The 17,420-nt window shown below is 40.6% G+C and overlaps 1 protein-coding gene across 1 annotated transcript in view; it reads left to right on the plus strand.

The window, feature by feature from the left end:
- PLOD2 (procollagen-lysine,2-oxoglutarate 5-dioxygenase 2) overlaps window positions 1-17,420 on the plus strand; it is a 125,062-nt gene that overhangs the window by 66,629 nt on the left and 41,013 nt on the right. The window contains exons 5-7 of the mRNA XM_018569742.1: window positions 8,021-8,133; window positions 13,038-13,101; window positions 16,490-16,587. Of these exons, the coding sequence (XP_018425244.1) occupies window positions 8,021-8,133; window positions 13,038-13,101; window positions 16,490-16,587 (275 nt within the window). The remainder of the gene's footprint in view (window positions 1-8,020; window positions 8,134-13,037; window positions 13,102-16,489; window positions 16,588-17,420) is intronic.

Genomic DNA, 17,420 nt, shown 5'->3' on the forward strand with positions numbered 1-17,420 from the left:
TATATATATATATACACACAACTTGTCAATGTTACAGAAAATGTAAGTACCTTTAAAACACCAGCAGCTAATCAGGTTTCATCTCATTTGTTTTATCATTGTTATTTAAACACCAAAAAACTAACATCTGGTTCACATTCATTACATGTCCTAAGACACTTTTCCAGCATTTTCTCAATTTTTCTACAAACTCAATGCTATCAAAGATAAAACTCAAGAAAGAAAAGAGCTCTCGTCTTTCTAAAAATGCAAGGAATCTGTTCCCCATCCCCCTCCCTTTTGTTTAAAGCAGCCCAGTAGATTATAACCATTCATTTCTGGGAAAAGAAGTCTACTTCATATAGGATGATACTGCAAAAATAAGTATTACCAATATCAAGTATGACTTACAGCCTTTAAATGATACTATGATCTCGCTGTCTTACTCATCCCTAATACCCAACCAGATACAACAAACAAACCAAGAACACGTAACTGCTGCTATCAGATAACAGAGGGGTAGATTCAAATACCTAACCAACTTGTGTTGAAAAAGCTAGGTCGAAAATTGTTGGCCAGCTGACAGTGGCGGGCACTGGCAGTCAGAATACCATAGCCTTAAAGGGAGATTCGCTCATTCATCCTGTTTAGCATTAGATTAATCTGACACAACCAAACTCACTGGCCCAAGTGGCTCCGTCGGCTCACGTAGGGAAGGGGGAGGAGTCCAGTGACGTCACGGACATCAACGTCACCGGACTCCTCCCCCCTTCCCTTCGTTAGCCGTCACGGACATCGACGTCACCGGACTCCTCCCCCTTCCCTTCGTTAGCCGACGGAGCCGCTTGGGGAAGGGGGGAGGAGGCCGATGACGTCGATGTCCGTGACGTCGCCGGATCTCCGACGGAACTCTCGGAAGACCCGGAAGACGGCGGAGAGGTGAGTACCGATCAAAAAAATTTTAATCGATCAAATTTTTTTTACGATTAATGGAGGAATTAATCGTTAATTTCCGCAGCCCTAATGTATATATAAATTTATTTTGATACATGCACACTTTATTCTTTAAAAATGGTGCAATTGCAAAAATACAGCATCTGTTAATCTGCTAGATATCAGTGTGCTAGTAACTTCCTGTTTTGGCAACAGACTTCAACTCGCTCTCCAGCAGCATTCTCAGGAGTTTTGTTACAAGCTCATCAGTGGTTGGCTAACCAACAAACATTAAGGCTAACCCTGATATATCTCTGACACAGCCCTCTGAATCGCAACAGATTCTGAAACATCATAGCCAGCCAATGAGCATGCCATACTTGTGAAATCCGAGCACTACAGATTATGAGATTACAGTACATAGATCCACCTACTGAGCCGTACACTGTACTAATCATCCTGCTCCCAGGACACAGTGATTAGTTCTGAAACAGTCTCTCTGGTAAGTACATATAGGGCAATTTATCAAAACCGGAGCAGACAAAATGTGGAGCAGCTGTGCACGGCAACTAATCGGCTTTTCTCTTTCATTTTCAAATCTTAACTAAACAAACTGAAAAGCAAAGCTGATTAGTTGACCCGGGCAACTGTTCCAGATTGTGTCTGCTCCAGTTTTGATAACTTTCCTCCTTGTGTATATTGAAGCTACTAATGAGGAGATCTCTGCACTCACCATGATAAGACCAAACCCACACATGGAAGTTATTGGCACACTCCGCTGTGTTTTCTTTCAAATTACACCTGGGTGTGACCAATGAAATGGCAGTCAATAGGACTGCCAGTAGAGACTTCAGCTTAGCTGATGGCAGCACCCATGCAGGGGGCGGGGGAGAGCACTGTGGGTACCCAATAGAAAACCAAGAACAGAACATTTTTAATTTAAAACGACAAATACGTTTTAAAATTAAGAGTCTCCTCTTTATAACGAAGACGAAAAAATGAAGCTTTAATATCACTCTAAGGTAGGTATTTGCTGACCGGCATTAAGGGCCTGTTCACACGACGTTTTGTGTGCTGACCGGCTCCGTACGCTGCTGCACTCAAAATGCATCCCAATGTATCCCTATGTGTTTTATGGGCTCCAGTTGTCATGTGCGCAGTCCGTTCAGCTTACGACAGAAAAAATACTGCATGTCACATTTTGTCAGGTCCGGAAACGGAACGGATACGCAAACGCGTCAAAAACGCATCAAAAACGCACTGCGCTGCAGCTAACATACTAACAGCCCCACTCCAGCAACAAAAAAACAAAACAAAATTTTTTTTTTTGCTGGAACGCATCAAAAACGCGGCCAAAACGCGGCCAAAAACACAATGCATCAGCAGCTCACCTATCATGTGCTTGCTGAGCACATCACAAACCACATGTCAATACTTGCATGGGTTTGGCAAGTGCTTAAAAAGCCCATGTAAACTAGCCTTAATTGTCAAAGCTTTATCAAAACTTCTTTGCAGAAGAATAGGGATACATTTTTAAAAAACACTTGTGGTTTGCAAGAACAAATGTATATGGTTCTATTCCCACCAATGAAATCATTGATAGGTCCATGACTTTGAATGGGTTTCTTTTGGGTGCTCTGGTTTCCTTCCACAACCCAAAAAACATATTGGTGGGGTTCTTGGCTACCCAAGTTAACCTTAATGAGTGTTTGCCTGTGTAGGACTGCGGTAGATACATTTAACTCTAAGTTCCTTGGGGGTAGACACTGATGTAAATGCTGCATGGGAAAATGGTAATACTATATAAATGTGTAAAAGAAAATTCTGCTTGTCATTCTTTATGCTTTTTTTGTCAGGGTCCATAAGGTGCCTTAACATAATGGAAATGCAGGATCTTGTAAAACTAAAATGCTTTGTTTTGGTGTTTTGGCCAGCATATCACTTACGCTTTCATGCTATTCTTACAGTTATTTAGAGCAACAGTAGAACTATACTTTCAGATTACCAAGTTCCCCTTAAATTACCACCTTACTGAAATTGCTAGCCAGGAAGAACTAAGCTCGGTTTGGAACTTGCTCAAGTTTAAACAGAGTGCTTGTACTGTGAATGCATGGAACGCATAACTGCACAGCCTGCAATCAGTCTAAGTTGACCTTTTCTCTGAGGCTCTGGGCTGAAACACAGAGGTTTTCATAACTGCCTTTCTCTATTTATCATGCTTCATTTGAATCTCCGGTGAAGCTTCCCACTTATTAACCCTGTATTCTCTTGAGCCTAATCTGACTCCATTTTAGACTTCATTCAATCCATAACATGTCAGGGATTATAGCTCTGGAACAAATTTACTATTATATGTTTTAGTGGTCAGTAAGTAGATCCATTAATGCAAAATATACCTTACAGATTGTTAGAGAATATGTATTTGATCAGTAAAATTTGTACAGGGTCAGTCCAGCCAGAGCTGATATTTCAGATTTTGCTAGATTCTAAAGGGTTGACATCAACTGACAACTTCTTATATCTCTTGGTAACTGTTGGTGAGATATCTGTGCTTAAAGGAGAACTATGAGGTGAGTGCTTTTCACTCATCCTCATAGTTCTAGCCGACCTGTGACAAGCAAACTGTCACAGGTCGGCTCAGTAGATCGGGAAGTGAGCGAACACATAGCGGCGTTCGCTCACCTCTCGATCCTGTCATGGCAGAGAGCCGCGACAGGGGAGGGACTGGATATTTTTTTTTTTAGTCTGCAGAAGATGAAAAAAAAAAGCGTGAGGTTCCCCCCCAATTCATACCAGACCCCTTAGGTCTGAAAGGAATGTTAGGAGGGACCCCCCCAAGTTGAAATAAAAGAAAAGTGTGTGAGGTTCCCCCCAAAATCCATACCAGGCCCTTTAGGCTTGGTAGGAATTTTAAGGGGAACCCCAGCCCCCCAAAATGGGGGGGGGGAAACGTGGGGTCCCCACTAACATTCCTACCAGACCCTTGATCTGAGCACTGGCCCGGGACGGCAGGAAAAGGGGGGGCGATCGAGCGCCCCCCCTCCCTGCGCCTTACCAGGCCATGTGCCCTCGGCATTGGGAGGGTGTCCCCATGCCGATGGGGACAAGGGTCTCTTCCCCACAACTCTGACCTGGTGGTTGTAGGGGTCTGCGGGCAAGGGGGCTTATTTGCATTGGGGTATCCCTTTAAAGGAGAACTATGAGGTGAGTGCTTTTCACTCACCTCATAGTTCTAGCCGACCTGTGACAATGAAACTGTCACATGTCGGCTCAGTAGATCGGGAAGGGAGCGAACACATACCGGCGTTTGCTCACTTCTCAATCCTGTCACGGCAGAGAGCCGTGACAGGGGAAGGACTGGATTCCCCCCTCCCCGCTCCGATCCTGCAGTGCTGACTGGCGGAACAGACGGGGGAGGGGGAGGGTACAGCTGGCTCTGCCTCTAGATAGGCAGAGCCAGCTGTCACTCACACAGCTTGGCGGATCCAGACATAATTGTCGGGATCCGCTTCAGCTGCGGTATACTGCACCGTCTCAGTATATCGTGAGCTGTAGCTCGCGGTATACTGAGCTTAGGGTGATGGGAGGATGCTAGTTTGTGTCCTCCCGTTACCCTTAGGAGAACTATGGGGAAAAGCCCTAAACCCATAGTTCTCCTTTTAAATAAGGGGGCACCCAGATGCCGCCCCCCTTGTGAATGAGTAAGGGGTACTTGTACCACTACCCTTTCACTAAAGGGTTAAATCAAATAGTTATTAAAAAGTCCAGACGTTTGATAAAATCCTTTAATTTAAAAATAAAAACAAAGACTAAATTTTTGACTATTCCTTTAATTTAAAAAAATGGATCCATCGATGTAATTCAGCGTCAATCACAATGCACAACGCCCGCCGACCCGCTGAAATAAAAAAAATGCTATTTGCGAGTTTCCGAATGCCATTCGGGTCTCTGAGCTGAGGTGTCATAATGCTTTTCATATGAATACACCTCGGCTCACAGACCCGAATGGCATTCGGAAACTCACGAATAGCATTCGGGAGTTCCCAAATGCTATGTAAAGAAAAAACAAAGAAAGAAGCGCTACTACCCAGAGGGTGGCGACACCCTCCCCATGGCGAGGGCACGTGGCCTGGTAAGGCACAGGGGGGGCGCTCGATCATCCCCCCCTTTCCTGCCCTGCCACTACAGTGCTCGGATAAGGATTCCCCTTAAAATTCCTACCAGTAGTAGGTCTGGTAGGGATTTTGGGGGGAACCCCACACACTTTTTAACTTGGGGGAGGGTCCCTCCTAACATTCCTACCAGACCTAAAAGGTCTGGTATGAATTGGGGGGGGAACCTCACTTTTACTTCTGCAGACTGTAAAAAAAAAAATTCTAATGTCATCTTGCTGCAACGAATTATCGTCCAGACTACCGCTAACGAATTTTGGGAAATCAGAAATTCGGATTAATTTGCATTTTGTTTTAGCTGTAATTCGGAATTCAGATTCGATTCGGAACTAAATGAATCACACATGTCTACTGAGCATGCAACACAAGATGAGCATGCAACACATATATAGGTGGGCAGAAATATCCAAAGCTCCCAGGTGGACAAAAACAGAGTAAGGTACTATGGCAAGAAGATCTTGCTGTTGGAATACCCAAGATTAACAAGAAAATAGGGGTGCATTTTCCATCAGGTTCCACATATATAAATTAAAAATAACTTTTGCCTCCTATCTTTTTGGTGCTATGCATATTTTGCATTTGCAAAAGAAAATGTATTATATAATTTAAGGTGAACATGCAAACTTCACAAATTGGTTTTGTCTTTAGTAATTCTTAAGTCTTTACTAAGCACTTTTACTAGGCCACAGTTTAACAGGGAGAGAGCAGACAGATTTTAATTTAGAATTTATAGTTAAAGTGCACTATTTTAGGGAGACAATAGCCACAAATATTCCTTAGTGCCAGAACAGTGAAATAGGCTACAAATTAGGAGACACATTGCATGAGTTACACTACAGCAAACCCTATACATGTTTTAGCTGAGGACCAGCTGTGGGAATATAATGTATGGCCCCTTAAAAGTGCATGATTACCAGAATACACTGGATTTTTTTAGATGCAAACCACAATTGCCCTTGCAAACAAAATTACAAACTTTTCAGCTTAAGTACAGTTATAGAATAATTATGCGTGGGACCTTTGCGGTGCATGATCATCATAATAGGGCAGTAGATGCAGGATGAGATAGTAATTGTAGCAGCAGTGGCAGGAGATGGTAATTGTGGTAGGCCAGTAGTTTTGTGTCATAAAGTGGGCCTTGCACTAAAATTGCAAGGTCCAATTATTCACTAATTGCCCCCTCCCCATCTCAAAATGCGCCAAAAAATATTAGTGGAGTGAAAAATAGTTAATATACATACTTTTTCCCTGCTTCCATCTGTGGTGACTAGGCAAGGGTGCCATCGTCATCCTTCTGAAGTGATCCTGGGGCATGCTGAGTAACTCAAATCTCTTAAAGAACATAGTCCTGCACTATGCTAGTGCTTCATCTTGCATTTGGGGTACTCAATATTCCTCCAGAATCTCATTTAAAAGGATGGTTATGACACCTACTGCTGTATGGAATTTAGGGAAAAAGGTAAGAATATTGACTATCTTTCTTTCTCTCCCAGTTTTTTTTTTTTCCATTTTTGCACATTGGTTTGAGATGGTGGAGGGTGCCTTCAGTAAATAGGCAGATCTTGCTTGGAGTGCAAAGTCCACTTTAGGTAAGGACCTACCAATCTGGTCTACAGGTGAAACTTGAAAAATTAGAATATCGTGCAAAAGTTCATTTTATTTCACTAATGCAACTTAAAAGGTGAAACTAATATATGAGATAGACTCATTATATGCAAAGCAAGATAGTTCAAGCCGTGATTTGTCATAATTGTGATGATTATGGCTTACAGCTCATGAAAACCCAGGTCCACAATCTCAGAAATTTTTTGGCAGTGTGGGCAGGTGCCAAGTCCTGCTGGAAAATGAAGTAAGCATCCCCATAGAGCTCATCTGCGGAAGAAAGCATGAAGTGCTCCAAAATCTCCTGGTAGACGGCTAAGTTGCATTAGTGAAATAAATGAACTTTTGCACGATATTCTAATTTTTCGAGTTTCACCTGTAGAAATCACCAGGACTAGTTTATTAACACTACTAACTGTGCTTTAGTTTTATGGAGAATATTTTTTGATGGATCTATTCCACAAAATGATCTGCTCCATTCTTAACTTAAAGAACAGTTACTTTTACTGCAATAATCAGGTCAATCGAAAAGATGTTTGCAGTCACCTAGATACAGTATGTGGTCCTTGTGCTTCCTCCCCCAGTTCATTTTATTTCACTAATGCAACTTAAAAGGTGAAACTAATATATGAGATAGACTCATTATATGCAAAGCAAGATAGTTCAAGCCGTGATTTGTCATAATTGTGATGATTATGGCTTACAGCTCATGAAAACCCAGGTCCACAATCTCAGAAATTTTTTGGCAGTGTGGGCAGGTGCCAAGTCCTGCTGGAAAATGAAGTAAGCATCCCCATAGAGCTCATCTGCGGAAGAAAGCATGAAGTGCTCCAAAATCTCCTGGTAGACGGCTAAGTTGCATTAGTGAAATAAATGAACTTTTGCACGATATTCTAATTTTTCGAGTTTCACCTGTAGAAATCACCAGGACTAGTTTATTAACACTACTAACTGTGCTTTAGTTTTATGGAGAATATTTTTTGATGGATCTATTCCACAAAATGATCTGCTCCATTCTTAACTTAAAGAACAGTTACTTTTACTGCAATAATCAGGTCAATCGAAAAGATGTTTGCAGTCACCTAGATACAGTATGTGGTCCTTGTGCTTCCTCCCCCTAACACATAATACTACACATAATTTCTATATTGGGGTTTACAGAAGGCACATATTTGGAAATCCTAAAACCATAATTTATCATGTACATAATTAAAACATCTTCAAATCATTTATAGATAAAACAGTTTGTTTTTACAGTGTGCTTGCTTCATAATCATACAATGCCTCCCACACCCATTAAATATACAATAATCATGTAAATATTTTTATTCCAGGATTTATTGGATATGTACCCAGTGTAAAACAAATTGTGCAACAATGGACATTGCAAGATAATGACGATGATCAGCTTTTCTACACCAAAATTTACATTGATTCACTTCAACGGGTAAGACATAGAATATGTATTGCATCTACCAGCTTTTATTATTCCTTTACAAATATTCAGATTTTTAGACAATGAGCATTTCAGTCTAGACTATGGCCAGATCTTGTGATAAGGGTTATATCCACATGAATTGCAGAATTATCCCTTTGCTGGCATAATGAAGCCAAATTAACACTAGCTGTTCAATAGTTGGCGTACCATGATAAAGTTCCCTTTTGAATATTTCTTATCAGTATTGGTATAAGAAAAGGATATAGCTGCATACAGGAAAACACAATATTCCTACGCACATAACCGGACCTCATACAAGCGATCCGCCGGCTTTTTAGCCGGCGGATCGCTTGTATATTAACGGGCATCGCTGCCTGTTCTCAAATAGCGGGCATTTCCCGCGACCAGCGGCGTGGCTGAGCGGATGTCTAAAGACGCCCGCTCAGATCTAGATACCTCTTGGCCGGCCGTTTTTTTTTACAACGCCCGGCCGGGAAGTGATTAATTAACATTGGGGGGAGGGAAAAAAATGTTTGCCTTTAATGTCATTTTAAATGTGATTGCCTGGTTATGCAGGATGCATAGTGCCTATCAAGTTTTATGGCCAGGAAAACACAATGCTGACAGACAGTGGGCCTCCAGTTGTTGTGAAACTGCAAGTTCCAGCATGCTATGTCAGCTTCCTTGGCTAAGCATACACACCTATGCTGATCGATATATCACTTGATTGAGTTACTCTGAAGCTGAAGCTCTCAGGGGTTTAAAGTAATTTTCAGGCCTAAAAAGTGGATTATAACATGTATGTAAAACCAATAACAAAATAAAGTACAGTTAGAACAAGCCTGTGCTCTGCAGTAACACAGTGCAATAGTGTACAGTAGGAGAATGTTGGATACAGCCAGTCAATTTATTTTTAAATTCTACTTGCTGCATTTTTGCCATGGTTTGTGTGAATACATATTCCCTATGTTAATAACATGGATGAAGTGCATTATGCAATAACCCACACCATCCAATGAAATCTGAGTTTTCTTAACGTGAGCCCAAACTCAAGAAATTAAGATTTGCAATCTTGTATGCAACATCTAGAAATTGTAAACTATACCCTGAAAAATCTACCTTTTGCTTTTACATGCCTTGGCATATGGGTGTGCCTAGGCCAGGGGTAGGCAACCTTGGCTCTCCAGCTGTGCTGAAACTACGAATCCCATCATGCTTCTGCCTCTGGGAGTCATGTCGGTGGCTTGCAATGCCTTATGGGATTTGTAGATTCAGCACAGCTAGAGAGCCAAGGTTGCCTACCCTTGGCCTAGGCACTCATATACACACAGTTTCATAGCTGTATATCTCCTATGTTGGAGACTCTGCTGCCTCTGACTGCTAGACTCATGAGGTTTAAAGTAAGACATGGTGAGTTAATTACTGTGCTGCTTGCTGGAGAGGAATCTGTACCCGAGGACCGGCACAGCTTGCACCCCCTTGATTCTTCTTCATTCTTTCATTCTATGGGTGTATGCTTCCTACACTACTCCTGCTGATTCTTGGTCATTCCCTCACTATGGAGGCAGCTTTGACATGAGGAAGCAAAGCCCTTTTCCTCTACCAAGATGGCCACCTCCAAACACAGACACCGTGTGTAACTAAGCATGGCAAATGGGGCATGGGGAAAAGATCAGCTGCAGGGAGCCTACAAGCAAAGCTGCTGACTAGTCCTTTGTCATCTGCTTGCCTTTTTTATTCATGACTATCACAGTTCAGGTTTTCTTTAACTGTAATGGTAAGATTGATTCTAATTTGGTTGTTGTGGGTCACTGTACTGTGTACATTGCTTTCTGAATTGAATAACCATAGGCCCAATCTATTTTATGTTACAGCACATTTAGAAATAATGTTTATGTTTTAGTAATACCAATAATGGAGATTTCTCCTAATTTAGTAATGTATTAGTATTAGGTTTCCAAGACAATAAAAGCCATATAGAGCGTTCTTTGAACTGTAGCCAGTGTTCTAGTAGGATGCACACCTGTAAAACATATTATGTTCAGTGTGACATCATTTTTCTTTTTATGTGAGTGAGAGAAAAAGAAAAACAGATATGTCTGTGGGTTTTGCCAAAGTTTAGTATGATGAATGTGAATTAACTAAAAAAAAAAAGGTATCAAAATGAAAAAGCTTTTCTGTAATAGCAGCCAAATCACAACTCCACTTTATGCCCTGACACTTAACATATGTTGCCCTTTTTGGCATTCTAGAGTGTGATGTTTCTTTCAATTAAATAACTTCATAGAAGTTGGAATAGATAACAGTAAATCAATAACTTTACAAGTATTCTTTCCAAAGAGTAATTTGTCCAAAAACTACAAGAGTGTAAGTAACAACTTAATTAATTAAAGGCCAAGAAATTGAAAATTACACTTGTTTATATGAAAGGGTTTAAATAACTTTAACAGATGCACTTGATTACTGCAGTTTGTCAAAACTGAAAGTATTGGAAATAAAGAATGTTTTGAAGAATGTTTTGTTTAACACCACTGATTTTCTGTTTAGTCATTCCACTAATAATAAAGCTGCCCATAAGATATAGAGGGCTCTTAAGGCAGCTACTGCTAGGCTATCTTTTTAAAAGGCCCAGAGAATGTTTTATAAACACAGTCATGAAAGTACCCTATGTTAAATGTTTTATTCTAAAATTAATATTTTTTTTACAACTAATTTAAAAGTGACCACAAATTACAATTTACAAACATATATTGTGTGGAAACCAATAAAAAAAAAATCAAGACTACCAAGGGTCAGCACATCAAAATCAAAGATCACATGCACTTTTTTTTGCTTGAAAATAATATTATAAGTGATAGTCAGCACGGTTTCACAAAAGACAGAAGTTGTCAAACAAACCTACTTTCTTTGAGGAAGTGAGTAATAAATTGGACAGAGGAATGGGTGTGGCTATAGTATACTCAGGCCCGGATTCCCCACAAGGCCACCGAGGCCCGGCGGCAGGGCGCAGAGGGGCGGCAGCGGTGTCCTTGTGGGGAAGTTGGCCTCTCTACATTCCGTCCTGCTTTGTACAAGCAGGACTGAATGTAGAGTGAGGCAGACGATTTTTCATTTACATGTGAAATCGGCGATGCCCGTGGGCCAATTTCGTGGGCCGCAATTGGCCCACGGGCTGGTACTTGGAGACCCCTGCCTTACAGGATGTGTCAAACTTACAAGCAGTAATCAATCCCAAAAGATGTCACCAGCACTCCAAAAGTAGAATCAAAATCTTTTAATGACAACGATCCTTCAAAATCACAAGTACTTTCGGGGCCACGTAGGATCCCCGTCATCAGGCTTGATGCCATCAGGCTTTAAGGACCGTTGTCATTAAAAGATTTTGATTCTACTTTTGGAGTGCTGGTGACATCTTTTGGGATTAATACTTGGTTACACGGTGCCTCCGTGGTCGCTACAAGCACCCGATTACAGACATCATCTCCTAGGAGATCCGGTAAGGAGTGCAGTAAGACACACTTTTTTTGCAAACTTACAAGCAGATCTGAATGCACTGTATGATTGGGCATCTATTTGGCAAATAAGGTTTAATGTTGATAAATGTAAAGTTATGCACTTGGGAACTAAAAACATGCATGCTGCATATACTCCAGGGGGAATATGTTTGGGGGAGTCAATGATGGAGAAAGATCTGGGTGTTATGGTAGACCATAGCCTCAATAATAGCATGCAGTGTCCAGCCACAGCTTCTAAAGCAAGCAAAATACTTATTAAAAGGGGTCTAGACTTTCAAGATAGAGACATAATTCTGCCCCTGTATAAAGCATTGGTAAGACCTCATCTGGAATATGCAGTTCAGTTTTGGGCACCAGTTCAGAAAAAGGATGTTGTGAAACTGGAGAAAGTTCAGAGAAGGGCGACTAAACTCATAAGAGGCATGGAGGAGCTCAGCTATGAGGAAATATTAACTGACCTGAATTTGTTCTCTCTGGAGAAGAGGCGATTAGGGGTGGGACATGATCACCATGTATAAATACATAAATGGTCCATATAGTGAGCTTGGTGCCAAATTATTCACTTTAAGGTCAATGCAAAGAACCTTGAGAAGAAGAAACAGCAATGGCCTATGTTCCGATTCCCTGTTTTTGAGGAGAGTGTTTCTTACAAGATGGTGTTGTATTGTTGAGTATGGATCCCTCTACTCGGTGGGCCATGGCAACTGTAGTCACAGCTATGCTCCATATTTGTGTACCAATGGTCCACTAGACACTCCTGAGACTTCCCTTGCTCTTGTAGTTTGCATGCCTCTGATCAAAGAGGCAGACCTGGGCCTGGACCAATCTAATGAAGTCCTCAGTAGACATGCGGTTCAGTGTTGAGTCCCCATCTTGGTTCCAGTGTGCTGTGTGACAGGGAGAGGTCCTCTCTCCATGCTGTGAAAAACCACATGGTTATCGCTAATAAAAACACACATGTACATTCGCAATTTCATTACAAGTCTATGGAACCAAAACCGCACGGGATTCCGCCTCAAAATAGCTCCTGCATCTTTTTGCGTGATGGGCATTTTTCTATGCACGGCGCAACGCTAAGATGTGAACAGTTGCCATTGACTTGAATGGAAATGTGTATTTTGCCTGTTTTCGCACACATAGATCTGCACGTATAAACTGCTCAGGTTTGAAGCAGGCCTTAAAAGTCTGACCTGCTCTGTGCACCACATAACAGCCCTTACATTGCTCCAGTCTGCTTTGTATCAATATTGATCTCCTGAGACTTAGTATACATTTTTCTTTCTCTTTCAATGCTTTGGTTACATCCATTTATAACGAACAATTGTTTTATTACAGTGGAATGAAAAGAACAATGCCTGCTTTAAGATCCTGTTTTCCCCTTTCTCGCCCTCTGTACAGGAACGTATAAACATTACTTTGGATCACAAATCTCACATTTTCCAAAATCTAAATGGAGCAATTGGTAAGATATATGATATTTTTTCTTCAACTTCTGCAACATGTTCATTTATAAATTACTGCTGGCAAAATGAATGTTTTGCAAAGATCGCTACATTGTGCCAATAAAGGATAACCGTGACTTTATGCATTGAGCTGATGATATATAAACACTGACATACACTTCTCCAGCGAAGTAAAATGTATGCAAATGTTTGAGGATACTAAAGTAACTGGTGGGAGAATGGCCCAAACTTGTTCAAATTGACATGGAAATTATGGTTTATTGGGCATCTTGCCCGGTAGTGAATTTAGAACGATTGCCATTGTAGAGCTAACACACAAATACTGGCAACTTAACAATGGTTTCCAAGAACATTTGTGAAGTAGAAATTTGAATGCAATCTTTGTTGCTATGATGACAGAAACAGCCTGTTTGTTACATGTCTGAAATAAAAACTGTGTTTCTCATTGCATACTAAAAATCTTCTGAAATCATTTCACGTGCCCTGGCTCTGTTGTGAGATTTGTAGATTTTGGAACCTGCCTAATCCTTGACTGAAGAAAATCTTATCCCTAAAACTGTCATTTTGGCACTTGTTGGCAGCCCTTGGGAGTCGTGGTTGCCCAGGCTGATTACTGCTGTGCAGAGGATTATATAAAGTTAAATGTAAATGTGGGTACTTACCCAGCTTGATATGCAGTCATCATAAAGTTCATTGCACGTAAAACTGCAATAAAACTGTATTTTTTATCTTCCCGGAGTTCAGTGTTAATTGTTTAAAAGGTTTGTCACTGGGTTTAGGAGAACACTGTGGGAAGTCCTGGGAGAAGTAAGGTCCAGTTCGGTAAGAATCTTCTATGTCCATGTGCATATCCAACAGGATATTTACTACAGACTAGAGATTAGTAAACTCCTTTATTCCTTAAAGAAGGACGCCAAGAAAAAATGACTGCAGCGCTGGTATGTCCCTCTGCCGCCTAATTTCCAATACACTATATAGAATGTGATGACTCGAGGGGGAGCAAGGCGGAAAGTGACTTGTCTAAGAGCTGGCCAGATCCGAAGAGCAAGCGAGTATAACTTTTTAAATATCTAGACACAGATGAGCAGTTAACCCTTGCAGTGCTTGGGTAGCCCCTCTGCAAGAGTTAAGCATTTTTTTCCCTAGAGTTCTGCTTTAATAGAGACATGAACATTGTGCATGTTTCCTGGTTTAACAGCACTTCTATAATTGCTGGCTTATATTACCAATAGACTGATGGCTTTCCAATACTATGTATTATTATATGATTGTGTTTGTTATGTGTACCTAAAAATAATTTTTTAAAATAGACTTTTTCCATTTTAGATGTTTCTTTGGTGAAGGCCTTTGTGCATATTCCAAGCTACTCTGAGCAGTTTGAGAGTGAAACTATAGTGTCAGACTGAGCTTCCTTTTATTGACATACAACGCCTTGAAGACTTTAACCCTTTGTTAGGACAAACAATGTTCAAATCTAGTTTACAACAGACTATGAAATCTGCCAGCAAAGTACAGACAGGGTTAATTAGAACACACAAAACTTTGCTTTATACTTGCTTGAAAATCCTACCTAGTCTCCCCTCCTATGTAATGTTGTGCACTTAAAAATGTAAGAAACCCTTTGTTTTTTGAGTTATGCTATATGAATTCGATTTTATCCCAATTTGGCTGCAAACTTGGAACTACACAGGCTTTTACTGCTTTCAGGGGCGCCATTGGAGAGATTTACCTTCACTTCCTGTCCTGCTGACAATATTTTACTAGAGGGGAAGTTATAAGAACTCTCCAATGCAACACAAAGAGAAAAGAAAATGATTTTCTTTATGAGAGTAGGGAAAGGCTAGAACCCCTGTTACATATATATTTCTGTCAGTGACCCTGTTGCAGATTTTCCCCTCACTTAATTTCTGGTGAAACTGTTGTCAGCTGGAAAGGAAGTGAGGGTAAATCTTTTTAACGGAGTCTCGGACAGTAGTAAAAACATGCAGTACTAATCTTTCCCAAGTATATTTAACCTCTTGCCGTCCGCCCGTAGTAAAAAAACGGACGGACGGCACTGCAGCATCTGCGGGTTGCCGTCTCCAGACGGCAATTTTTTTCTGCTCGCGAGCGCCCCCCTAGCGGGCACGCACGGGCAGAAAAGACCCGCTAAATGCACACACCCGTTACCGGGTGTTTCACATATAGGCGATCGGCGGGTCCATAGCCCGCCGATCGCCTATATGTGCTCGTTCGCGGCACCCCCCCTACCAGGGTTGTTATCCCCCTATATAATAGCAATACCAATAAGTGCAAAAAAAATAAATATAAATAAAAAAAAATAAAAGTAACACATAAAAAAGTAAAATAAAATAAAAGTCACATATAAAAAAAGGGGAAAAAAACCCCCCAAAATGTTTAACTCCCCCACCCCCACGTTTACGCGCCTATAAACGTAAATACGCGTCCGGTGCCCCAGCGCGCAAAAATTACAATTGCGCTACACATGTTACATATCGCCGCGAACGTCGCAGTGAGAGCAATCATTTTAGGGCCATCAATCACTGATAACACTAAACTGATGAGCGGTAACAGCTTTTAAAGCGTCGCCTAAGGCCAATTTTGGGTATTATCGTTTTTTGAGGTTTCGCGCGCGCACGCAATTTTAAGGCTTGACATGTTTAGTGTCTTTTTACCCGACGTGACCCCATCTTTTATATTTTACCAAAAAATTGGGTAATAATAAATGTTTTATCATTTAATATAGGGGAAACTGTTTTTTTTTAAAACAAATCGGTAATTTTTCCTTAATATAGTAAAAAAATAAAACCCCCAGTGGTGAATAAATACCACCAAAAGAAAGCTCTATCTGTCCCCAAAAAAGGGTATAAAATTCATTTCAGTACAGCGCTGCATGACGGAATAAATGTCAGTTAAAGTACCGCAGCGTTGAATACTGAAAAATGGCCTGGATGGGAAGGGGGTTTAACACCGCGGATGTCAACTGGTTAAAACTAGTAATTAAAGCTTTTGGTTTGACTGGCATGTGAATGGTATTAGGCTGGGTTCACATTGTGTTATTGCTTACGTTACAGCAACACTTGAAAGTGCACATTGGTGCGGTGCCACTCATTCTTAATGGCACCAAAATGCAATTTAACAGCACACCTGTGTTGCAGTACATTGCAGCACATTACTGTCTGTTGTGGTGTGCTGCATTACATGAAAATAGTGCATGCACCATTTTAGTGCGTTAGACAGCCTTATTAAATGAATGGGTTGGCTTAATGCAACGCACTAATGCACAACAATGTGAACCCAACCTTATGACTAGTCTGTTCATCTAATGCACTAACCTGCTTATTCCTAAAAAAAAATAATAATGCTACTAATTATCGTGTCTTACAGACGAGGTTGCAATTTACTTTGATGGTGAAAAAGCTAGAGCAGAAAACACCCAGTATGAGACTTTGCCAGTTGTAATACATGGAAACGGCCCTACCAAGGTATAGTAAATATATGTATATAACTAGTAGCTAACTCATAGTTAAATTTGCCTGACATTTCTTGATCCGAATCTGATATGATGATTACACACCTGTAATGGGTAGAATGAGAGCGCCAGACCAAGAGAAGGGTAGAGTCCAAAATCTTTCAATCATTCAACTGATAATAAAAAGTAGATAGGCAATGCATTTCGGAGACCACAAATCACCCATCGGGGCTAAAGACCACTGGTGTTAAACATAAGAATAAACATCATCATAATATTCTTAAAAATCCATGTATAGGCAGGAAATTAATATGCCAATTGTAGTGTCATAATGGTGTAATTTAAAAGATGAAAAATGTATACCTTGCACTAAAGGGTGCTTAAACTGGGAGACTAATAACATCTTGGAAAGATGGAATAAAAATAAGCCTCAGATATTTAAAAAATGGAGTAAAAAATAGTACAGTATTAAAAAAAAAATAAGTGGAAACGGCCCTACCAAGGTACAGTAAAAATATGTACAGTATATAGCTAGTAGTTAACTCATAGTTACATTTGCCTGACATTTCTTGATCTGATTACGATATGATATGATTACACACCTGTCTACCACAGTAGGTAATCTTGCGAACTGCATTAAGCTGCCCATAAACCTTACAACCACCGCACGACATTCGTTGTGCGGCGGTTGTAAGGTGATTAAAATTTTTTACGATCTGCCCATCATGTACAGTATATGTATGTATATATATGTATATATATGTATATATATATATATATATATAATCCCCCCTCCCCCCCCAGCCCTTTACAAAAAAAAGGAAATGCCTCTATAATATACATCAA

The sequence above is a fragment of the Nanorana parkeri genome, unplaced genomic scaffold (assembly GCF_000935625.1).
Source record: "Nanorana parkeri isolate BGI_ZX_2015 unplaced genomic scaffold, ASM93562v1 scaffold1387, whole genome shotgun sequence".
Classification (NCBI taxonomy): domain Eukaryota; kingdom Metazoa; phylum Chordata; class Amphibia; order Anura; family Dicroglossidae; genus Nanorana; species Nanorana parkeri.